This window comes from Acipenser ruthenus, chromosome 37 (assembly GCF_902713425.1).
Source record: "Acipenser ruthenus chromosome 37, fAciRut3.2 maternal haplotype, whole genome shotgun sequence".
In the NCBI taxonomy this organism is placed as follows: domain Eukaryota; kingdom Metazoa; phylum Chordata; class Actinopteri; order Acipenseriformes; family Acipenseridae; genus Acipenser; species Acipenser ruthenus.
The window spans coordinates 10,284,846-10,310,327 of NC_081225.1; the positions used below are offsets into that span (position 1 = coordinate 10,284,846).

General features: G+C 42.9%; 1 protein-coding gene across 3 annotated transcripts in view; it reads left to right on the plus strand.

Annotated features, from left to right (window-relative positions):
- Nucleotides 1-3,277: 3,277 nt before the first annotated feature.
- LOC131696572 (bone morphogenetic protein 1-like) overlaps nt 3,278-25,482 on the plus strand; it is a 42,270-nt gene continuing 20,065 nt past the window's right edge. The window contains exons 1-6 of one of the 3 annotated variants that reach the window (XM_059008685.1): nt 3,278-4,289; nt 19,513-19,617; nt 21,667-21,825; nt 22,170-22,287; nt 23,829-24,007; nt 24,385-24,490. In XM_059008685.1, the coding sequence (XP_058864668.1) occupies nt 4,139-4,289; nt 19,513-19,617; nt 21,667-21,825; nt 22,170-22,287; nt 23,829-24,007; nt 24,385-24,490 (818 nt within the window). In that variant the 5' untranslated portion in view covers nt 3,278-4,138. The remainder of the gene's footprint in view (nt 4,290-19,512; nt 19,618-21,666; nt 21,826-22,169; nt 22,288-23,828; nt 24,008-24,384; nt 24,491-25,482) is intronic. The other 2 variants (XM_059008687.1, XM_059008686.1) reach the window with 2 other exon arrangements.

The following is a 25,482-nucleotide window of genomic DNA, read 5'->3' on the forward strand; positions in this document are numbered from 1 at the left end:
AGGCATTGACAAGGCAAGATGACATGTGACTACACGGCTACAAAGGATGCCCCAGTTTAGCCAACAGTGGACAAACCAGGTCCCTTGAAGCCCAATTAGCAGTCTGTGATTGAGAGAAGCCCAGGGCTGCAGACAGGCAGGCAGGCAGGGGGTGTTCAGGTCAGGACTGGGGTGTGTTCTCTCTTTCTGAGCTGTGATATACTTAAACAAGTATGCAACGCTCAATAACAAGATCGAACAGTATTAACGCACGTCACAACTGCCTTTGTGGAGAAATTCTAATATTTTCTCATGGTCGAGTGCAAGGGAATGCTGAGACAAGGAAACAAGGAAAGGTGAAAATGAAACAGGTATCAGAGAGGGAGACGATACAAAAAAAACAGGTTCTTTCCAAATGTGATCATGGGATATGCTGAAGAGTTTTATTTGTATTGTCAAACCTTCTGCTGGAATTCCTAAACTAATCTCTTGGGGACTCCAGCCAGTTGTAGTTAATAGTTAATAATACCTTGGTCCATATTTAAGACGTCTGCTTTAAATCAGTCATTCTGAATGTGAATTAAACCTGTTTTTGTTTTGTGACTTTTTAAAATATATATTTTTTAAAGTTTTAATAAAAGTTTTTTTTGTCTTTTTTTTCTACAGAATATTCTTTTTTTTTTTTCAAATACAAAACACAGCAGATTATAAATTTAAAACGAGGCTCCCTGGTATTGAACCATTATCTCACATTTCAGAGACGAATGTCTTACTGTTCAAAAAAAGAGCGAGCTCTCCAGGCGAGAGAAGGAACAAAGTAGCCAAAAAAAACAAAACAAAACAAAAACTCAGAAGCTTCCCCTCGATTTCAAATCATCTTTTGGACCAGTAGAACGTGTAGCCCTGGCAGTAGGAAGCGAATGCATCTCTGTGTCTCTGGGCTGTGCGCTCTGGTGTCTCAGCACTGTGTTATTTTTGTGCTATTTCCTGTTTTTTCCCCCCCATTGACCTGTTCATGAACCTGTCAATTGGAACAGATTAGGATTCTTATCTGGATAAAATTCCAGTTGACTCTTACAAGCTGCAAGATCTGCGATTCCTGAGAAAATCTAATTATATATGGGTCAGGGGTTGAAATAGTTCCCTTGCAGCAAATGCGATACTTTCTACACCAATAAGTTTTATAAAAGTCAAACGACATGGTATTTTATTAAAATGCTTGACATCCTCATCAGATCTAATTGCCTGTCTAATTTTAAGTAAGCTAGACCAGCTGTCTTTATATTAGCAAGCACCAGCGCCATCTAGAGCATAGCTAGGGTACTGCCAGCAAAACAAAAGGAAACTTGTTTTCAAAGTGGCAGATAACTAGATGGCGCTGTCTCTTACTTCTTAAAAGACGCTTTAGCGGATTTAGCCTAGTTTTACATACGTCTATGACAGACTACAGGAACTGAAGCGCTGCCCCTAAACTCAGACGAAAGCGCCTTAGCACTCAATTCAATATAATTCCAATATGAAAAATATCAAGTAGGTGTCAGTGGTTGTGTTTGAAATCACAGTAATCATATATTATCACCATGTCATTTGTTTGTTAGTTTTGTCCTCAGTGGGTCACCCTAATTTTCGGCTTTACACCGCGTTTGTGTAACTCGTTTCACTGATAAGAAAGCGGCTTTTCTTAATTACAACCCTCAAACATCACTTCACAGTAAACAGCTGCTTTTGTTGGCGTTTGTCTTTTTTTGTGAGTTGCGGCGACTGGATGATGCAAGATCTTTGGCAAAGCACTCTCGCACACGGAGGCCATAAAAGTATATTTTTACAGTTGAAATGGACAAAACGGTACACAAAAACTATACTACTAAGGGGAATTTACTAGAAGGACCGTTGAACTTTCCGGCTTGAATTATGTTGCCCTGGTAACCTCTTTCATCCCTTCACTTCATCCCTGTGAAAAAAAAAACATTGAAAAGAGGATTCCGTGTTTATAAAACGAGTTTGATCCTGCCAGAGACGTCATAGAAGGTACGGGAGAGTGTTTGTCTGTAGCAGCGTACTGCTGTATCCTTAAAAAAAAAAAAGAATTACATTTTAAAATGTTACGGCGCTGCTTTGGAAAGACACACTGTGAAATCAGTGATGGGTAGAATATTTCTTATGGAACTTGTTCCACCTTTAATGGAACTATTACAGGAGAGAATATTTATTTGCACAAATAAACTTGTCTATTGCCACCTTCGTATTTCTTTCAATCTGTATTGAATTCTATTATTATTAGTTTATTTAGCAGACGCCTTATCCAAGGCGCCTTACAGAGACTCGGGTGTGTGAACTATGCATCAGCTGCAGAGTCACTTACAACTACGCCTCACCCGAAAGACGGAGCACAAGGAGGTTAAGTGACTTGCTCAGGGTCACACAATGAGTCAGTGGTTGAGGTGGGATTTGAACCGGGGACCTCCCGGTTACAAGCCCCTTTCTTTAACCACTGGACCACCCAGCCTCCCACGTTTCACAGAATCCTACTTTTTGTATTTAAAAAAATTTGCATCCCATAATGACAATAGCGAAGACACAAAAGTTGTTTGAAGATAGCGCTTTTGACCTGGACTCGATACACATGGAAGAACTACGAAGGTCCCACAGGACAGACCCGCTGGTGTCCCGTTCCATTAACGACAAAGCAACTTCCACTGTAAAAGTGTAGACCCAGTAATATCTGACACATGCATAACAGCGCAGCGGGAACTGGGATCTGAAGAACCAGCAGGGCGAGCAGGCTAGGGCGCTACAAAAGGGGCTTGAATATCTTAATTAATACTCTGTAAGCACTTCTTTAAAATCCCCGATCAGATCATCGTCTTGTGAATCACATACAGACTTGCAATGAGAAATCGTTCTCACCTGTGCAGGGGCACAGCGACTGCAAAACGTCCCCTATGATTCCAGAGCGGGGGGGGGGGTTGATTTTGGGTTTAACGCAGCTAGCTAGCAAGACACAGGTTACGAATGCCGTTCTGCGTTGATAATATTTATCAGCGATATGTGGTTTAATACTTATGGAACAAGATGCTTGATTCAAATCGTTTGCAGAGACACCAATATGTTTAGTAAGGAAGGGGCTGAGATGGGTAAATAAATAAATAATAAAAACAAACAAAACGACAATAATAATAATAATAATAATAATAATAATAATAATAATTTTCTGCAGGAATGTACAAAGCTGTCTATCCTGTTTGAAAGGTGTTGATGAGTTAATTGCCGCGGGCGATTGGAGTCGGACTAGCCGGGAAATGACGGAGTTTATTGGTTATTCTATTATGTGAATTTGTCCTTTTGCAGAAACATATGATTGATATGGACCTGCGCTTGCCGTTTAACAAACCGAGCTGAACTGCTGGGTGCTTTGCTGGAGCGCCGAATAAATTCAGCTGCTTGAAGAGAGGATTTCTAGAAAAGTGCTGCGCTGGCAGAATTATATCACAGCCGCGCTCTCTGAGTCTCCCGTCAACTTCCACAGCTGCTTAACTACAAAAAAAAAACACTGACATGGCAGTTACTTTGTGTCTCTTGGAGTTTCCTGACAGTAAAACTATTTGGCATCTTACTTAAGACTTTTGTAAAGTTTTAAGAGTAAAAAAAAAAAAATCTGTAATGTGAGCGCAATTTTGGACGTGTCCATTTGAAACAGAACACAACTGCGCGTCGTAATAAATCAATGAATCTAATCGATGTAATTAAAGAAACGAACCGAGGGTAAATGCTCAACTGTAAATGCATAACTGGTTAATGCGTGTTAGTTAGTTTGTTAAAGCTCACCGATGTCGTGTGCCTCTTTATATAAGCGTGTTGTATTTGTTTCTGAAATAAAAAAAGGGAAAACGGATATTTTATGGGGTGTGCAAGCGATGATCTCCAATTGCAAAGTTTTGACGCTCCTGGCCTTGAGCCCGGGATGTAGGCAAATCGGTGCCCCGGGATCAGGCACCGTGGAGGGGCAGAGCTTTTACACTAAACCCGCCCTCTGGAGGAATCTCATTTCTCCCCCCCCCCCCCAAAAAAAACCTCCCATTTTTCTCTCTCCCTCGCATTCCTCCTCTTCTCTTTTCCTCTCCATTTCTCCTCTGTCCCAAGTCTTCCCCGGCGCTAAACCATGGATGTCATGACGAGACGCCTGTTTCTGCTTCTAAGTCTCCCGGTCGTGATAATATTGGGCACGGATTTGGACTCGGTGGAACTCGGCTATGAAGTGGAAACCGAAGACAGTTCGGAGGTGATCAATTACAAGGATCCCTGCAAAGCTGGTGAGTGAGAACAACAAACCCGCTTTGGTTTTAAGTTGTTTTGAAAAAAAAAAAAAAAACTCAAGACGTATAGAGTTAAGGATTCTGTGACTGCAGTCGAGTATGACAGAGAGGGCTGCTTGGCTAGCAAAAAAAAACAAAGTAAGCAAGCGGCTATATAACTTATAGGCCGATGGTGTGTGTTTTCTATTTTTAATATGTTTTAAAATCTTGATTTTGAAGTCAGATCCCACTAAAATGAACAGTTGTGCTAGACTGTTATACCAGATAACAAATATATTTTATTTTTTCTTTTGAAGTTCGCTAGATTTTTTTTAAAAAAAGGTATGTCAGAAATGCTATTTTCAAAATATTAAAACTATATATTTTTTTACAAAAAGAATAATAACTTTTTTTTTTTTTTTATAAAGTAGCCGGAGGGAGTTCGTTCCATAACTGCAGCTGTCAAAACAAGGCAGAGTGAAGTAGTTTTGTTATGAAGCTAGTGAAGCAAACTTTTCAAGTTGTTGTTGTGAATTCTTGAGGTAGTTGTCAGTGTAACTCCAGTATTCAGGGCTTAATTTAAAATACAATTTATATGTAAATGAATCCCACTCCTCTGGCAACGTTTATTTCGTTGTTTTACGTTGAAGAATACAATCTTTTTTTTTTTTACTAGTATAGTCGCACAAATAAATCTCAACAGTAGAGGCTGCCTATCTATTCCAAGACGCACAATACTCGCCTCGCCTTGGTTACACGTCCACTGAGTGTATGGTTTTAATTATATCCCTATAGCTCTACAGCAGTTACAGTAGTTTGATGTTTATCACATGCCGTCTTGTCAACTTTATATAATAAACTGTAAGCTAAATGGAGGAGAAATATATCTGTAGCCCCTACTGTCTTCGTTTCTGTTTCTTATGTTTGTAAACACTGCTCGCGGCGTAGAGTACAAGAAAAATCGAGTATAATTAAATTAATTAAACCTTCATTTTAATTAAATCAATTAAAATTAATTAAAAATTCTCTCTGATGCCAGTGGATTGACAATCCCAGTGGTAACATTATTATAATATTTTTTTAAACGTTGTTACAATGTCACATTGCTGGTATCCGTCCCATAGAGGCGGAGATGAAATGTTACATAAATGTATCCCGTTGTGTTTTCAGTTTCTCCTCTATTAATGCTGTACCAGTCTAAGTAGCATTCTGTCTGTGTGCAATTGTGTCAGTATATTTGTGGGGTAATGCGGAGAGCTGATATTTGGAGGTTCGTCCTAAAACCTTTTGAAGGTGCTCCCATGTGCGATATCAAACGGATCTGAGATAGAGAGGTGGAGAAGATCCCATGCTGGTGTCCATTCGGTGTGGACTGACCCTGTGTTCTGTGCAGAAAGCATCATGATTCATTGATACCTCCATTGTTACAAGCCCATTCCCAGTGGGGCACGCTTGGTGCCTGGTAATGGGGGGAGGCTGGGTTTTGGGTTTTGGGTTTTGGGGGTGGAGGGGGGTTGTGACCACATCAGAAACACAGCCTGCCTCTAGGAGGCTAATGGACAACCTGGCTGGTAACCTTTGCACTTGCTTATGTCCAAGAACACAGACACCCGTGCATGTTTCTCACTTCCTGCATACGCCGCTGCAGTGTCAAAGGACTTTGTTCACCAGACAAATTGAAAGTGATCTGTCAGGATCACAAGAGTGTGGTGGAGAGAGGAAGCATTAAAAAATATATAGAGTGCTTTAACACTGTCCAGCGCTGTCATTACCAGCACCTTAATAATAATGAGCACTAGTCTACACACTCCACTCTCAGCTCTGCAGCGCTGTCATTACCAGCACCTTAATAATAATGAGCGCTAGTCTAAACACTCCATTTATAACTGCTCTTATCTGTAATGTGATATTCTGAAATGTGATACTTTGTACTGTGATATTTTGTAACACTTGTAAGTCGTCCTGGATAAGGGCTTCTGCCAAGAAATAAATAATAATAATAATCCTAATGATAATAATAATGATTCTCAGCTCTTCTAAACTCATTACACTAACCTAACAAAATAGTTACGTACAATTTCTCTGCCATGCACACCTCTTCATATAGAGACCTGAAATGTGCGGTTTTGAAAGAAACACATGTTATAGCAAATTATATTAATTTTGAAACATGTATCATAACAAAAAAAAAAAAACCTGGAAAATGTGTGTCGAAGGTGTTGGCATGTTCCTGCGTGCAGCGTGCTCCTAATCCCAAGGTTTTTATGGGAATCTACAGCCATGGCCAAACGTTTTGCAATGCCCTAGTGAATTAAATGGTTTTGCTTCATAAAGTCGATTGAAACCTGCTGAGTAATGTGACGTTAACATATTGAATTACACAGCACTTTGCAGTTTTCCACATGCTTAACAAAAAACAGACAACAATTGAAAAATGCAGATGGAGATGTGATAAATCTGACAGCAGTAGATTTAACTCAGCCCTTTTCAAACTTTTTGCACTGCAGCCCGTCTTAAGAACATAAAGTTTCCAAACGAGAGGAGGCCATTCAGCCCATCTTGCTCATTTGGTTGTTAGTAGCTTATTGATCCCAGAATCTCATCAAGCAGCTTCTTGAAGGATCCCAGGGTGTCGGCTTCAACAACATTCCTGGCGAGTTGGTTCCAGACCCGCACAATTCTCTGTGTAAAAAAGTGCCTCCTATTTTGTGTTCTGAATACCCCTTTATCTAATCTCCATTTGTGACCCCTGGTCCTTGTTTCTTTTTTCAGGTGGAAAAAGTCTGCCAGCACAATGCTTTGCACATCTGTGTTTTAAAATACCAAGCGAATACCAACAACTACTTTTGACCACCTTGGGCAAGCCACTGGTTTATTCATAACTGCAGGGCAATGAAACGGTGGATTTGTTTCGTCGAGTTTAATATCCCTCTCTCGGATTCTGTGATTGGTTCCTGGTTTTGGATACAGATTGTATTCTGCACGTGTGCAGAGGTGAGCTCCACACCCACCACAGTGTCATTTTCCAGTAGGATTCTGGGAAGCAGAAGCCCATGGCTCTTGCTCACAGAAGGGGGCAGGGACTCCTTAGGAGTGGCACACGTGTTAACACACTGAAAACACGAGGGGGCTGCCAAGATAGCACCAACATGGCTGGTTTATCAGGAGCGCAGAATCCTGGTCCCAGAGAACATTATTGAAATGCAGAGATTCCCTTCAGTCATGTCCTGTGATTCAATAGCCACATGGAACATGAATCTCAGTATGGTTGACGAATCTGGATTCACATGGTGATTGGCTCTTGAGTATCTCTTATCCAATTATTATAATAGAAGATACCAATGACTCGTTTGCTTACCTAGCGACATAGTCTTAAATATCCTGTCCAGTTTCCATTAAGCTGGCCATTTCTTTTTTTTTTTTAAATTTAGTCGTCGCCAATTATTTTTACCCCGGTTTTCACCCCAATTTAGCATGCCCAATTATTATCTGTATCCCCGGCTCACCGCTCGCAACCCCCCCACCGTATCCCCGTCATTTTTCGCACTGCAGATCCACAGCAATGCTACCAGACCTATAGTGCCGGAGGACAACACAGATCTGGCGGCTCCGCTGCAGAGCCACAGGCGCCCTTTCGGCCACAGGGGTCGCTGATGCGCGGTGAGCCGTGGATTCCCCTGCCGACCTAAGCCCTCCCTACCCGGGCAGCGCTCAGCCAATTGTGCGCCGCCCCCTAGGAACTCTCGGTCACGGTCAGCTGTGACATAGCCTGGATTCGAACCAGCGATCTCCAGGCTATAGGGCACATCCTGCGAGGAGCGCCTTTACTGGATGCGCCACTCGGGAGCCCCCAAGCTGGCCATTTCTTTGCACATGTATCTTGAAAACCTGACACTGTTCCACGTGCTGTAGGGGGGTGTGTGTTACTGACAAACTTGTTCATGTGACGTTAATTAGTTTTAATTGGCACAATGCTGACTTTTACACCAGTTTAGGTATGCTGTGTGTCAATGTTTTCTAGTTTCTCCAAGACGGGTTCAAAGACCGATTTTGCACAAGGCTGTACGCTGGGCAGGTTTCTAAAAACAAGGGTTTTGATTTTCATCTGCTGAGCAGATGTCTTCCGTGCCAAGTTGTGTTTAAATCATAAGAGAAACAGTCTCCCCCCCCACCCCCACCCCCACCCCACCTTTCTGTGCTATTTACAACTCTGGCCAAAAGTTTTGCATCACCTAGAATTTTAGGATTGAGGCATTTAATTAAAAAAAAAAATACCATCTATATGAACAGAATTTAGATATTTTTTTATTTATCATGCAATCAAAGAAACTACAAAATGAAATCGCAAATGTCTACCGGAAGCCATAATAGTATTTCATGTTAGATTTTGATTTTGAAATGTGTCAGTTTTTCGGTTAAGTAGGTGGGAGACCTACAAAGTGGTGTGTAATTTGATATGTTAACGTAACATTATTCAGCAGGTTTCATTCGACTTTATGAAGCAGAATGAGTTAATGCTATAGGGCGATGCTAAACTTTTGGCCTGTTCTGTTTCTGCGTACATGAATTTGCTGGCCAGGATGTACTGTGGGATCCAGATGCAAGAACAGTTTGTACAAAAAGCAAACTGTCCTCTATAATGCCATCATTTAAACATTATGTGGGGGCCCGTATTAGAAATATTGGGGCCATCTGTCTTGTGGATGAAACTGACATGCAGAGTGAAATCTGTTACTTAACAGTATTGTGTTTCTATCATTATTCTCTTCATCGGTCTTTTACTGTGTGTGAGCTAGTCTGGGAAAACTCCAAGTACCTCGTTTCTGCGAGCACGGACTGACCACCAGCCCGAGCTGATCCGGGTTCTACCACATTCCTCCAGAACCCCCATTGATAGTCGACCCCAGTCGAGTGAAAAGACTCCACGCAATGCGAGTTTGACGGATGTTAAATATCTGAGGCTGTGTGGTCCAGTGGTTAAAGAAAAGGGCTTGTAACCAGAAGGTCCCCGGTTCAAATCCCACCTCAGCCACTGACTCATTGTGTGACCCTGAGCAAGTCACTTAACCTCCTTGTGCTCCGTCTTTTGGGTGAGGCGTAGTTGTAAGTGACTCTGCAGCTGATGCATAGCTCACACACCCTAGTCTCTGTAAGTCGCCTTGGATAAAGGCGTCTGCTAAATAAACAAATAATAATAATGTTGGAGGTTGTTTCCCAGCATGCCATGTGGCTAAGGTCACATTAATTTGTTTACAAAACCGAAAGGACGGACACTGTTGCTTTGCTTCCGACAATCCGAACAATTCTTTGGAGTTTTTTGTTATTAAAAAAAAAAAGATATGAGAATATTAAAGCACGGAGAAGCTTGCTCACCCCGGGTTTGGATTCCATGTTTACCCCCCCCCCCCCCCTCGTTGCTTGCTTGGTCAGTGTTGTGACGTACTTCCACCCGTCCCACTTCGGGAAAGTGTCCGAAAAAAATCCGGGGCAGCTCAGATTGGCAGGGGTTCAGCCCGGGTTGAGGGGAGCATGGAAACTAAATACAAAACTGAACAAACCTCCTCAGTCCATTCAGATCATGTGGCACAGTGGCTTTTCAGTTTTAAGCAAGGGTGCATCAATTAACACGTTTTCATATTCTAACACATTTTAATGGCCACGCATTTCGAGACATGCTTTTAGTGGGCGTACAAGCCTACAGCAAGAGTCTAATCACTCTGGAGTTTCTATCTGGGATGACGGCACGTCCTTGTGGCATTCATTTTGCATTTGCTGATATTTTGCATTTTTTAAATCACTGTTTTATCTTTATTTTTCTGAGCCCACAATATGTGGTTTTAGTCTTCGATTGCAAGACTCAACACACACATTTTTGATATCAAACAAGTGTGGATTACATGTTAAAGTGATTTTACCTGTTGTGTGGGACCGTTCTGTACCACTTCTTAATTGTCTTTGTTTCTGTCATTAACCAGCCAGCCGCTCCCCTTGTTGACTGACTTTTATCCAGAAGACACTGTTGTGATGAAATCACCCAGGAAGTGCAAGGGTAACATATTTCCTGAGATTAAGGCTTGGAAACTGAGCACTTTCTTTAAACTATCCTGTTTTAAAATGAAAATGCATGTTTGCTATAAGATGTGTTTCTTTTGAAACTGCACATTTGACACCCATGTAGCCTATGGCATTGCAAAGAGATTAATGGAATTATTTTAAACCAGCTGCTGTACTGTAGGGCTACGTGACTGTGCTTCAGAATTTCTCTTGGAGGTGCTGTAGAAATCAGAGACAGGCACAGCAACCTCCACTGACGGGCAGAATGGATTTAACTGCCGTTGCAGATCCCAAAACTTTTGCACGCAAGTTTTGGTGTCCGCACAGCTGTCCGCAGATTTTGTATCGGGGGGTCATTTATAGTGCGAAGCAAACATTGTTTTGTTCCAAAAAAGCGTTCTCAAGTACTGTACAGTGTGTACGGTACTGTCTGCTTATCCTGAAGGTCAGGTGTAACAATAGAGGTCAGATCACATCGTGGCAGTGTTGCTAACCTTGTGTTCTGAAGATAAAAATTCCCGGAACAGTGTAACTGGGATGCATCACACAGCTTCAATATAAATTAGTGCATAGAATAAGACAACACTCCACTCTCAGCTCTGCAGCGCTGTCATTACCAGCACCTTAATAATAATGAGCACTAGTCTACACACTCCACTCTCAGCTCTGCAGCGCTGTCATTACCAGCACCTTAATAATAATGAGCACTAGTCTAAACACTCCACTCTCAGCTCTGCAGCGCTGTCATTACCAGCACCTTAATAATAATGAGCACTAGTCTACACACTCCACTCTCAGCTCTGCAGTGCTGGCATTACCAGCACCTTAATAATAATGAGCACTAGTCTACACACTCCACTCTCAGCTCTGCAGCGCTGGCATTACCAGCACCTTAATAATAATGAGCACTAGTCTACACACTCCACTCTCAGCTCTGCAGCGCTGTCATTATCTTAATGGTGAGCACTGGTCAGAACACTCCGTTCTGGTCTAAACTCTTCCCATCTTTGCTCCGGGATGCTGTTGCTGCTACGAGTAAATGGGTAGCACTCCAGGACCTGAGAAGAGCGCGGAGAGGATTTCCGGTTGTGATGGGAATGTGAAGGGAGACGCTGTGCCCTACACCCACCGGGCCCTTTGTAGTGCCGTCCTGCCCAGGTTTTCCTAATGTAATTAACTCCTGGCTGCTCCCTGGCTCAGCGCCCTGCACACTGGAGATCATTCACTCCCTGCCAGGAGAGAATTCCACTGGCAAGGCAGAGAGCCAGGGTGTGAACCAGCCAGCCAGGGAGGGAGGGAGGGAGGGAGGAACACAGTCACAGCTGATCAGGGGGCACGTGTTTCGGATTGGGGGTGGGTTGTCCCGAGGCTTGCCTCTTGGCTTGGTATAAGAATTGGCTGTAAAAAGTAACTATTGAATGACTGGTTTGGGAGTCCCGTTATTTAAGAATAAAGGATGGAGGGAGACTGCTACCGATATAGGACTGGACTTGCATCTGAAGATACACAAGGAATTGAGAGCTTGTTCAAATGGTTTCTTCTTACAACACATTTGAGAGCGACTCAAGTATCACAAGGAGGAAACTGACCATTTGGATGACCGGATCCAACCTGTTAATAAATTTTAAACCCTGTTTCGTGCAGAAAGTGAGCGTTATTTTTTTTATTTGTGGGACCCGTGTGTTCCTGTATACCTTCAAGGGTTTAAAATGTGTTTCTTTCGGAACTCCACATTTGAAGCGTGTATAATGAATGAATCGTGCGGGGGGGGGGGGGGGGGTTAAAAATGGGGCACTTTTGTTTTTAAGCTACAGTCTATTTAAGTGAGGCTCATTGCATGCTTATACTTCAACGAAAGCAATTACGCTCGGATAATGACTCCAGATATTGCCGGCAGCTAATGATCTCTCCTCTTCTCAACCCTGGAGTTCAGGGACGCACTCTGAAGTATCCGGTGACTCTTCATGAATCGTCTCTTTGCAATTCAGCTTTAATTGAGTCCTTCAGGTTGCATTGTGCTCATTATGTGGAGTGGGTTACACAGAGGATTGCTTTAACTTGTAGTGGATACAGTCCTTGCCAGGGCTCTGTTATTATCCTGCAGAAACAATACCCAGACACAGTCATGCACGTGTATTAAAACAGCTCACGATGTGTCATTGATGTGCGCTCTCTTCCTCCCTGCATGGAAACCTCTGGGTGTGAGAATTTCAATTTCCGCTCGGTAATCAGTGATGTAGAAACACACTCGTGTGTGAAAATGACATGACCGCTTTGTGCTTTAATCAGGCATCTTAAACAACTTCTAAAAAGCCTCCTGCATTTTACCATTTGGCTCTGTTCATTTCCTTTTTTCTATTTCAGTTGAATTGCATGTGTGGTCTTTTAGTGAACAGTTAAATTGAAATCAATAATTTGCCTATTTTGACCTTTTTCCAAGGTTTTCAGTGACAGCTGTTCTGATTTATTGAGCACAAGAAGTCAACTCTACAGAAGCAATGGAGTGTTCTTTTGATTCTTATCTTTTGATTTTGAATTCACTGGAAAACAAAAGTGTAATTTCATACCATATTAGAAAAAAATAAAGAAAGTAGAGACACACTCTTCTGTACAGTAGAATGTGGGTTTATTTCAAATGTCACTGAAGCATTGGTTTCCTTAGCTGGCTCTCAGATCCCCAGTACAGCACTGAGCTCTCTATACTAGACTGTATTGAATTAGCTGGCTCTCAGATCCCCAGTGCAGCACTGAGTTCTCTATACTAGACTGTATTGAATTAGCTGGCTCTCAGATCCCCAGTACAGCACTGAGTTCTCTGTACTAGACTGTATTGAATTAGCTGGCTCTCAGATCTCCAGTACAGCACTGAGTTCTCTATACTAGACTGTATTGAATTAGCTGGCTCTCAGATCCCCAGTACAGCACTGAGTTCTCTATACTAGACTGTATTGAATTAGCTGGCTCTCAGATCCCCAGTACAGCACTGAGTTCTCTATACTAGACTGTATTGAATTAGCTGGCTCTCAGATGCCCAGTACAGCACTGAGTTCTCTATACTAGACTGTATTGAATTAGCTGGCTCTCAGATCCCCAGTACAGCACTGAGTTCTCTATACTAGACTGTATTGAATTAGCTGGCTCTCAGATCCCCAGTACAGCACTGAGTTCTCTATACTAGACTGTATTGAATTAGCTGGCTCTCAGATGCCCAGTACAGCACTGAGTTCTCTATACTAGACTGTATTGAATTAGCTGGCTCTCAGATCTCCAGTACAGCACTGAGTTCTCTACACTAGACTGTATTGAATTAGCTGGCTCTCAGATGCCCAGTACAGCACTGAGTTCTCTACACTAGACTGTATTGAATTAGCTGGCTCTCAGATCCCCAGTACAGCACTGAGTTCTCTATACTAGACTGTATTGAATTAGCTGGCTCTCAGATCCCCAGTACAGCACTGAGTTCTCTATACTAGACTGTATTGAATTAGCTGGCTCTCAGATGCCCAGTACAGCACTGAGTTCTCTATACTAGACTGTATTGAATTAGCTGGCTCTCAGATCCCCAGTACAGCACTGAGTTCTCTACACTAGACTGTATTGAATTAGCTGGCTCTCAGATCCCCAGTACAGCACTGTGTTCTCTACACTAGACTGTATTGAATTAGCTGGCTCTCAGATCCCCAGTACAGCACTGAGTCCTCTATACTAGACTGTATTGAATTAGCTGGCTCTCATTTTATTAAAAAAAGAGGGTTTGAAAAAGGCTGCCGCACTCGAATACATGAGGTTCCAGAGTATTCTCTGACTTCATTTAACTGAACTGGCAGCAATAATCTTTCCTGCATTCACAATGCCTGACGTATAGACCCATCGTTTATCATTCGAATAGTGTAACACAAATGACCGTCCGTCGCATGGTGAAGAATGCCTCTTCAGTTGCTCCAGGACGTTGCAAACCGCTGTTGCGTTGAGCCGACAGAGTAGTACAGCCTTGCTGAGCAATCCTACTTCATAGAAACCTTGCCATTGGCTCAAAGGAGAAAGGGTACTCCACATGTGTGCACTGCTCATTAGGCCTGGTTTCAGTGGAGAGAATCGAAAGGTTAAGTTGTTTTTCAAAACCTTTTTGTTCTGGATCTCCTGTGTGCTGCTCTCAATGGCTCTTTTAACAAAGCAGAGAAACATGAAGTGCCCCCTTTGCCTTTTGATCCTTCATTTCACCCGATCCGAGCAGTCGCCAGTGGTGGTCGCCTGTTTGTTTTTTCTTCCTGAAGATGCGCTGCCGTTGAAGACCCTGACCCCTGCTGGTGAGATGAGGTATAACGCTCTCTAACGAGCAAAGAGCCTGGTTCACAGTTCTGTAATTGATATACAGATTTTTTTGTTTGTTTTTAAATACTGTAGATGGAGAACGTTTCAGACAGTAGTCATTCTCTTAGATTTGTATTTAATATTTTTGCCGTCGCCTTCCCTTTTCATGATGTCTTATTGCAGTTAGTCCAATCCGTAGAATAATCACAGAGCGTCCGTGGTGTCGCCCGATCTGATTGAGATCAGTTGATTTGAATGGGACATTATCAAGGAAAAATCACTCCCTAGGAATGGGCCAGTAGGTACCTACTAGCCTCCCAGCAGGTGGAGTCGGTCCGGATCAAGAGCTTTAATGGACGTCAGGTGGAGTAGCCACTAGAGAGCGCTAAACAAGCAGTGTTGAAATAATAGTAAAAATTACTTCATTTATTTCTTAGCAGACGCCCTTATCCAGGGCGACTTACAATTGTTACAAGATACCACATTATTTTTACATACGATTACATTATTTTTACATACAATTACCCATTTATGCAGTTGGGGTTTTACTGGAGCAATCTAGGTAAAGTACCTTGCTCAAGGGTACAGCAGCACTGTCCCCCACCTGGGATTGAACCCACGACCCTCCAGTCAAGAGTCCAGAGCCCTAACCACTACTCCACACTGCTGCCAGTAACAAAGTTAGGTTTAGGGGTAGATATGAGGGTAGTTGTAGACATTAGGTTTAGGGGTAGGGGTTAGTAGTCCTAGTCGGTACCTACTGGCCCATTTACTATGGGATGATTTTGCTTGATAACGTCCCATTCAATCGACTGATCTCAATCGGATCGGCCTCTGTGTACATTAAAAGAATCCCTAACCTGTATTAATACGTGTTACAATTAAACCTTTAGTACCGTACTGTGTGTGTGTGTTTTTTCTATTCCTTCATTTCCATTTAATTGGATTGAAACCCTTCCCAAGAAAGTGTGTGAATTAGAAATCTTCAAGGCGGTTTGTATCGGTGAGGAATGTCCTTTACAAATCATTTAAGGATCAAGCCTTTGAGTCGGAAGGCTTGAGAGAGAGTAAACTTGAAGCTTCTACATGAACCTCTTGAATTAATGCTCTTGTTGGTTTGGAGGCACTGTAAGTTGCTATCCTGCCTCAACAGCAATGGCCAAAAGTTTTGCATCCCCTAGAATTTTAGTATAGAGACCTCATTTAAAAACATCATGTAATCATGTAAACTACAAAATGATATCGCAAAAAAAAAAGTCTACGTTAGCCATAATAGCAGTACAGTATTTCATGTTAGATTTCGAAATGTCACATTTTTCAATCTGTCCGTTTTTTGTTAAGTATATGGAAAACCGCGGTAGGCAGGTTTCATTCGACTTTATGAAGCAGAACGAGTTCGTTCTATAGGGTGGTCGTAGCTGTAGATTTCTCATCTATGGTTCACTCTGAGTAATCAGCGTGACTGGGGTCTGGTGATTGGAGCTGGATTCTCCGTGGTCTGCTTACACCGCAGACAGCCCCAGAGACCAATTAGATGTCTGGAGCAGCCTGTGTGTTTTTAGGAAGAGACTGTAAGTAAGCAGAGTGAAGACAGAGGCTGTGTTTGCAGTGGTTTGTGAAGCGTTCAGACAATAGTGGCAATGACCTACTGGAGGAAGTATGTGTCTCCCCTAACTGGCAGCTGCCTGGCTTCCTCTAAGTCCAGCCCCATTTGCTACACACTGGACAGGCTTTCCACTTCCCCTCCTCCTGGTCCCGAGTACTATAGACAGGGGTTCAAATGAGTGGTGCCTACAGCTGTGACCAAGAGTTGTGCATCACCCTGTAGAATAAACTGATTTTGCTTCATAAAGTCGAATGAAACCTGCTGAGTAATGTTACCTTTTAACATATTGACCGCTTTGTAGTTTTCCAGATACTTAACGAAAAAGTGAAATGTGACGTTTCAAACCCAATCGTTTTTTTGGAGCCAGTGTTGGATCATATTTACTGGAAACGTGATCCAAGAAGGAATCGGAGAGAGCTGTTCTGTAGAAGAGCTCTGTGTTGGTTAGTTAAACAGAGAAATATCAACAGCAGCGTCCTGTGAGATTACACAGGGCCAGTGAGGGAATGTGGAGACAGCTGGGGGAGAGCAAACAGCCGCTCGGTCAGAGAGGAGTCATACCCTGGAATCCAGACCCTGCTGCAGAAACGTCTGGGTAGCGACGCTCTGGCTTACCGTGAGCAAAGCTGCACTTCCCAATTTCATTCCTCAGGGACTGTGAACTCGGTGTGTGGTTTTTTTCCATCTCAGTCAAGACCTCAGTGTTAGAGTGTAGTGTTTCTGAGTTACCAATGCTAAAAATTATAAAAAATATCAAAACCAGTTGATCTCGGGTTTGACCGGATCACAGTCTTCACACCAATCCGCAAGGGGCTGGAAGTTGTCTCGAGAGATCAATTGAGTCATATTTCACACAAAAGATGTTGATAGAGGAATGCATTGTCCAAGTTCATCCCACGCATGCTCAGTCAGACTGCGATTTGGGGATCATGCTCCTCAATCCGTTCATGCACAGTAGTTCCGGCAGAAAAGCGCGAATGCTTGGTCTTGTAAAATGGCATTAAAGCACTGGGCACTTGCCTTGCCTGCTTTCTCTCCAATCAGGTGTGTGGTGTAAACTAACAAGGCGATGACTCAATTTCAAGGTTCATAGCAAGTGCACAAACCTTACATCTTGAGGTTTAAGTTCTTCCATGGTTTATAACTCACACCAGACCTGCACGCTCTCCTGGGATTCAAAACTACTTTCATGCAGTCTGTTATTTAAAGTGACTACAGCCAGCAAAAAAAAGAACCCCAAACAAACATAAATCTTACCTGTTCCATTCGCTGCACATACTGAGGGGTCAAGTGTGCAGTTTTGAAAGAAACACATGCTATATGTTTTCATTTTAAAACCTAGTACTATTTCAGGTTAAAGAAAGTTCTTGGTTTCTTTGCCTTATTCTCCGGTACTATGTTGCACTTCCTGTGTCATAGTCATAGGTCTTCTGGGTCTAAGCCTGGCAGAAAGCATGTGGGTCAAACAGGGGAAGCAGCTAATGGGTGAAGAACAGAAAAGAAGGCATTGAAGGGGATCTCTTTAACCAAGTCTAGTAAAAGTTTTAAAATAACAATACCTTTTGCTAGAACACATGTTTCTTTCAAAACTGGCCATTGGAGACCTCTGTAGCCAATGAAACTGCAAAAGAGAGATTTTATTAGCTTCATTCATCTTCTGTGATTAGGAGCCAGGAGTGTGATGGGAAATAACCCTGTCTGTGGTCTTTGTGATGCAAGTTAGAATCCATGCTTGAGGAAAGACATAAACACAGAGGCGATTGTCCAAAATTGTTTATGTCTCTACTCAAGAATTGCTTATTTTTTGAGTTGCCCGTGAAGTTGTGTTTCCTGTTTATACCACACTGGGGGGACTTTTTCTCATCTTATTTCCTCAAAAATATTTGTGTTAAATGTGTGTGTAAGATGAACAGCAAGCAAGCCACAGTATTTGACATTTTGACCAGGGAGGAAACCCAGGGGTCAGCGATCAATGGACAAACACTTCAATGGTGAAGAAGCATTTTAAAAGTTTTTTCAAGCACATTAAGTTTCACAAATGACCCGTTGAAATTGCCTTGTGATCTAAAAATGTCGCTCAAAACTCATTTCAAAATTGAGTAGAGGAAGACCTCTAGTGAAATTGTTTGTCAAAGAATATTATTTTGCTTCTTTCAGTATTGTTATATACCGTTGAGGGGTTTTGTAGATGTGGAGGAACTAGCGACCGCTAACCTGAAAGAGCCTCCTCCTTGCAAAGGGAGATGGTTTCAGGAACAGGGTTTGTCTGAAAATGCAGGGGATGGGTACCGTAATTCTGGGAAGATGCCGAGTGCCCCATACTCAGAGTGCAAACGCTGTGAGCATGACAATGGATCAATTACGCATAAACTGTGCACTTCTTACAAGGTCGGACCATTTCAATATACATTTTTTGGTTTTAGCATTTTGAGTTTGTTCTATAGGGTGATGCAGAAGCCCTAGCTGTGCAGTGTGCGTGGGGCGTTTGGAATTCAGTACCGCGGGTTGACAGAATGTATGGAGTGATGCACAGTGGTGCATTGTCCTCCCCCTCAGTTTTGCTTTGCTGTAGTTCTCGTAGTTTAATGGGGGGGGGGTTCTTGTTGTGCATAACATCAGAATCCCTCGTGTGCCCCCCCCCCCCCCCCCCCCCCCCACACACACACCCCGCTCTGCTACACTTTTATTGCAGCCCTTAGTCTTCAGTTAACAGCAGAACACTGTCTGGTGACGGCTTCACACAGCCAGACAGCTTTCTGTCTTTGTTTGGGTTAGGAGTCATAAACCTGTCGCACAGCGCAGTCAATTACAAATACTCAAATATTTGGACAAGCACGGCTGGAAATGTATTCGGTGACCATTTTCGTAGTCCTTTCATATCAGAATTTATAAGTAACTGTATCAAATTGGTGCGATGGAAACCAATCCATAAATGAGGTCGGAAATAAAAGGCCTGTTTTTCTCCGGTAATTAATATGTGGGGTACCATCAAACCACATAGTGTATTGATGATGACATTTTTTCCATCCAATTTAAATTCAAGAATATTCAGAGTCATGTTTTCTGTCTTGCTTGCATTAAAACTGAGATACCATCCATTAAACCCATTGTAAACAAAAAAGTCATAATAGTAAGCTTAAGAACTTTCCAATTTAAAAAAAAGCAATTTGATGTAAGGGGGTCCAGTGCAGGTGCATCTTCTGTGTTTGCAGTGGTAGCATGGATGCGTTTCTCTCACTGATCCTACTTTTTTGTATTTTCCAATTCCAGCTGCCTTTCTGGGAGACATTGCCCTCGACGAGGAAGATCTGAAAATGTTCCGCGTGGAGCGGATTGCAGATCTCTCGCACCACGGCAGACTGCACAACTCCAGCGGTGAGTCTGATGCCAAGGGAACTCCAGGCAGAGATGAGCTCAACGCAGCGTCTCTTAAAATATAACTCATGTGGTGGTGTATGGTGCCGCCCCTCTGAAGACCCCTGCTAACCCATTTGATGAGCCGTTGGTAAAAGAAACTGCAATACCTTGTTCATTCAGCCCGTTTCGTTGCTGACACTCATGGTTTGAGCTCTAATAAAGTATATTGTGTAGCCAGCATCTTTCTGCTCCAGAGCCAGTGCTCTCCTGATTGTGTCGGACAGGGGCTCCTTTATCTGTCGTCACTGTTAATTGCTTTGAATTCTGTGGTTGTTTTGTGCTGTGGGCTAATTTGATTCTACACTGTGTCATACTAGCTTGTCTTGAAGTCATATTCACTGTGTGGCTCACCTGGTAAAGTCAGGGGAGCACGGGTTCCATGTTGATTCTGGGATGGGGGGGGATATTTACAGTTAGCCATGTCTATTTCTTCTTAACTATGAAACCATTCTGAAAAGTTATTTCGTGTTTGGTGTACCTCTGGTTTCACAGATCCTCAATCAATTAGAATATTGGGTAAGAATAAGGCAGTTGAAGATTAGTTTATGAAACTAAAGCGATGATTAGTTTTGAAGCTGCTGGTAGCCCTGTGTGTTAGTTAAGCATCAATCTGGAATTTGTGTGTGTGGGTTGTGGGTTTTATTTTTTTTTATTTTTTTTAAACCCTAGTTTTAGAAAAATAATGTTTCACTCGGAGTTCTATTCTTGTTCGGAGCGGAGTTTGTGCCCTGGTCCCCCAGGCTCTCCTCTTGGCTCCCGGTGATGGGAGAGTGCTACCTCCACGGGTAATTAAACTGCAATAACTCCTGCCGGAGGGCTGGCTGTGACAGCCGAGGGTTATGGGAAACACAGGGCTCCTTGGCAGCCAGCCAGCAGATGGAATAGTCAGTCGTGCAGCAGAGTTATACACAACTTGGCCACTGGGGGCAGTGTCACGGAAATAATACTGCTATTACAGTCCTAGGACAGGAGGTCCTGGTATTAGTTTCTTGAAACACTGAGTTTTACTGCAGGTAGTAAATCTGGCAGCCTTAGTTACGGTTGATTTTCAGAGTGAAAAGAACACCAGAACTTTAAACACAGGATTGGATCAGAGCTTTTAAAGAACTGTTTTTGTTAGTATCTTTTCACTGGTGCTTGCTGGTTTTTTCTATTATCCAGGATGAAGCAATTTGATGTGAAAACCAGGTTGGTTGGTTTTTGTTAGGATTGTATTGGCTTGGTGTGCAGAGAGTAAAAACAAGACCATAAAAACCTGAAGGAAGAGCTGCGGCAGAGTTAGGTTATCAGAGACTCGGGCTGATCTGTACTGAGCAGATCTTGCAATCCTCTTTTAGAAAGGTAACCAAAACCGAGATGAAACTGACGAACCAAAAGTAAAATCTGATCAATTCTGACCAAAGCGATGACATCTCTGCTGTTGTCTGTAGCACTCTTTCAGGAACATGTGTGAACATTTCAAGCTCTGTAAAAGTATAATTATTTTTATTTAAAAGAAAAAAAAAAAGGTGCACTTTATATCCCTAGAGAACCAAACTCGCTGTCATTTACAGTGGGTCACCAATACAGATTTGCGCTCTGGCTAAGGAGTTTGAGCTTTTGAGGCTTCGAGCTGGTCTGGAGACTCCTAAATGGCGGGACTGAGCAGACCCCCCCCCCCCCCTGCCTAATCTCTGTCTTTATGAAGTAGGTGGGGTCACCAGAGTTTAAAAGGTCAAACTGTGTTTTGTGAAAATCTGGCAAAATTGAAAGGTCATGTTAGCACATGGTTCGAGTGGCATGAGGGAGTCTGTTTCCACAAAACCAAGCAGATTCAGAGACAAAAGATTAAATACTGGAGCGGCAAAACCTAGAACCTCTCCAAATGCTAGCAAGCACCGTGAAATAGCACATAAAGTGCTACAGGAAGAATTGAGGTCTCAAGAGAGCCCTCTGTAGGGGTCATCCGGGAAGGGTGGGAGGGTTCAGTGCAGAGCTAGTGTCTTGATTGCCCCCTGTCTCTGTCAGTCACAGGGCCTGGAGCCAATGAAACCAAACGCTACCTCATACGGGAGAGGCGGAGCCAGAGCAGATCCTTGGGACGCATGAAGAGGGCGGCGACCTCCCGCCCAGAAAGGGTGTGGCCAGAGGGAGTCATCCCTTACGTCATCAGCGGCAACTTCAGCGGTGAGTATCCCTGGAGATGGAGGTTTTCATCAGATCGCTGAGGTTCTCTCATGGTCTTGAAAGGGCCAGCTGGCATGCAAGGTCACATGGTCTCTACATACACTAAGAGGCTCCGGAAAACCACTGCAATTGAAACAGGTGTCAGTCATACCCGACGCTTGCTTATTGACTTTGGATACCGGTATCTCTGCCGCATTTAAATCATGTCGTAAGCTCAGCTGGTCAGAAACAACTCATAAAACGAAAGTGGCAAAACTATAGTGAACAGGTTTCGTGGTGTTCAATGAGGGGGGTGTGTGGGATGACTGGCCCTCGTCTGATGAACCGATCCCTTCTGTTTCCAGGCAATCAGCGAGCCATCTTCAGACAGGCCATGCGACACTGGGAAAAACACACCTGTGTGACTTTCATTGAGAGAACGGATGAGGAGAGCTACATCGTCTTCACATACCGGCCCTGTGGGTGAGTTTGGAAAGCTGGCAGGAAAGCGGGAGTCGCACGAATACAGAATGGTACTTTAAGAGCGGTATCGCAAGTTTTTATTTATAATCAACCAAGAAAAAGTAATATTGCTCAATGTTTTAATTCACAAGACATCTCACCAAATCACATATGCAAAATCTCTTGCCTAATTTTAAAGAGGAGACGATTTTCTATTCAGGGATTGCAAGATATTTAGTGAGCAAGTTCTGAGAAGTTATCCGGCAACAAACTCCCCGTCCCCAGCTGTGCTGCTTTCCTGGAACAAAGAGAACATTTCAGAGCCATTCTGCTTGTGAGATGTCTCGCTCATTTAAAATCCTCAGCATATTTTTAAATGATCTATTCAGAGATAGCAATCTATTTAGTAAGTGAAGGGTCTGAGTGAGGAGAAATTGGCAATACAGTTCCCACACCATCTTGCTGTAAATCATCTGTATATTTTACCCATTCAGAAGGTGTAACACATGTAAATTGGAGGTTGGTGTGTGCAGAATGGAACAGAGTGCTTTTGATACAGGGTAGCGCTCCACCCCAAGCCCTTGCACTGAAGGTTTCTGTGCAAGGGCTTGGGGTGCAGTTTTTTTTGGTGTATTGATCTTTCCACAGAGCTGGCACGGGGCTTTAAGAAGTAAATGGTAGGGGAGCAGATTTGTATTGTAAGCTCTGGAGGTGAAACTACAAAGTGATTCTAGCCAGGACTGCGCAGATTAAGTGCCATTGACCTCATTTGAGGACCGCCTTTTTTTGGAACATTTTTAAGTGGCATTTTAAATGCTCCCCATTGACTGTATTGTTATGATAACTAACTCTAATTTTGTTACCCACAAACGTTAACTTAAAACTGCATGCATAAAACTGGAGGTGTAATTTGTTTTTTTTTTTTTTTTTAAAGCAAAATTTAATTTGGTACTTAATGGGTTAATCATAGCCTACAAAATGATTTAAATCTTATCTGTTCTCAAATCCCGCTGGCTGCGTACAGTCTCACATATGCAGGGGTAGTGACCGTGAAGGTGCAATTTAAGAAGAGCTTGAAATGGAGATTTCTTTACCCTGGGCATCGTGATCCTGTTTTAAAATGAAAGAATTGATGCTATTATTTAGTTGCATAACACAGGAGGTGAAATCCAGCCCCAATAACCGTTTCCAGTAATTCAGAAACTATTAGTTTTAAAGTACTGTTCGCCTGCAGGAGGACACTAGCAACACAGTGAGAAAACACTGAATATCTGCATCAAATCTGAAGCAATTTCTTAGTCCGATAGACAGTAAATATAGCAGCATGGCTAAGCGTTATGATGTGGGGTTAACCGTATATCACTTCACTCAAAACCAAAAAAAGCAACCCCCAAACACATCCTTTCCAGGTGAAGTGTCCCTCCCATTTTAAATAAGTGGTCCCAATTGCTGCAAGATGCTTTGGTCTCAATGAGTACTGGTTGAATAAATAGTAATGGCAATATTCTTGCAGTACGGGTGCGTTTGTTGAAGGTCCTGCCATTTCTGTCCCGTTCTCCCAGGTGCTGCTCCTACGTCGGACGAAGAGGGGGCGGGCCCCAGGCCATCTCCATCGGGAAGAACTGTGACAAGTTTGGGATCGTCGTGCATGAGCTGGGTCACGTGATCGGCTTCTGGCACGAGCACACGCGCCCGGACCGCGACAACCACGTGAGCATCGTGCGAGAGAACATCCAGCCAGGTACGGGCCACGTATAAGCAGCCTCGGCAGGTGGGGGTTATGTTACTGACGGGCAATGCAGTTTGCTTTTTCTATAGCACTCTACATGCATAGCATCCTAGGGGCACTTTACAGCACTCTGTAAAATAAAAGAACCCACTGGCCAATCAATCCAGCTCAAGAATAAGTTTTAATTTTAAACAGCATTCATGATACAACTTGGGAAGGAGGTCTTGTTAATCTATTTAACAATGGAAGTGCAGAACCGGCAATATTTATAGAGCATGCAGCATGACTGGTAGTTGTTCCACGGGATGAGGAGAGCCGAATAACCCCCAAGGGGGCGGGCGGTCTTGTCTGTGGAAGGCGCGATATCAGTGCGATTGCTGTTTTTGTAGGACAGGAGTATAACTTCTTGAAGATGGAGCCGGAGGAAGTGGACTCGCGCGGGGAGGGCTATGATTTTGACAGCATCATGCACTACGCCAGGAATACCTTCTCCAGGTAAGCACGCAGCTGCAGGCGGTGTTTCTGGGTCCCACAGGAATAGCCAGGTGCAGTTTTATAATGAGCTTAACCATAGGGAGGGTAGCAGTGTGGAGTATTGATTAGGGCTCTGGACTCGGAGGGTCGTGGGTTCAATCCCAGGTGGGGGGGGGCACTGCTGCTGTACCCTTGAGCAAGGTACTTTACCTAGATTGCTCCAGTAAAAAACCCAACTGTATAAATGGGTAATTGTATGTAAAAAATAATGTGATATCTTGTAACAATTGTAAGTCGCCCTGGATAACGGCATCTGCTAAGAAATAAATAAATTAATAATAATAATAACCATGGCCGTGCAAATGGCAGTACTGTGTTCCTGCTCTGGCAGCTTTATCATTAAGAAAAAGGATGTGCAGATAGTTTAGGATAAATCCCTTTTTAACATGTTTTAAAAGTAGGTATTAATTCAAATTGAAAAAAAAAACCCTGTTAAACACGTCAATTGCAAATAGATTTTTTCAGTTGCAATCTACACAGTTTTATAAGTGATGACAATGACTCTCCTGGCCAGTGCAGTTAATGCACAGTGATCTGTTAGCTAATCCATTAAAATCACTCGTTTCCTCTGCAGGAGCAGTGGAGTGTATAGGCTTGTGCTTGTTATCCTTCACTGGGGGTGTAATCCCTTGTGAAGGGCATGTAGTGGAGGCAGTCCCATATGCACGGATGTGTGTCGCACCTCTTATATTCCATGTATCTGGAGAACCACTGATCCAGTTGTCATGAAACTTGGGGCTGTATGGGGCTGGCTGTTTGTCTATCTGTCTGTTCATCCATCCATTTGTACGTCATGCATCTTTGCATAGGTCGCTATGGCCAGAAGTTTTGCATCACCTAGAATTTAAAAAAAAAAACTTTATGACAATAATTTTAGATATTTTATGTAACACCATGTAATCAAAGAAACTATAAAATGTTATTGCAAAAGTCTACCGGTAGCCATAATAGCA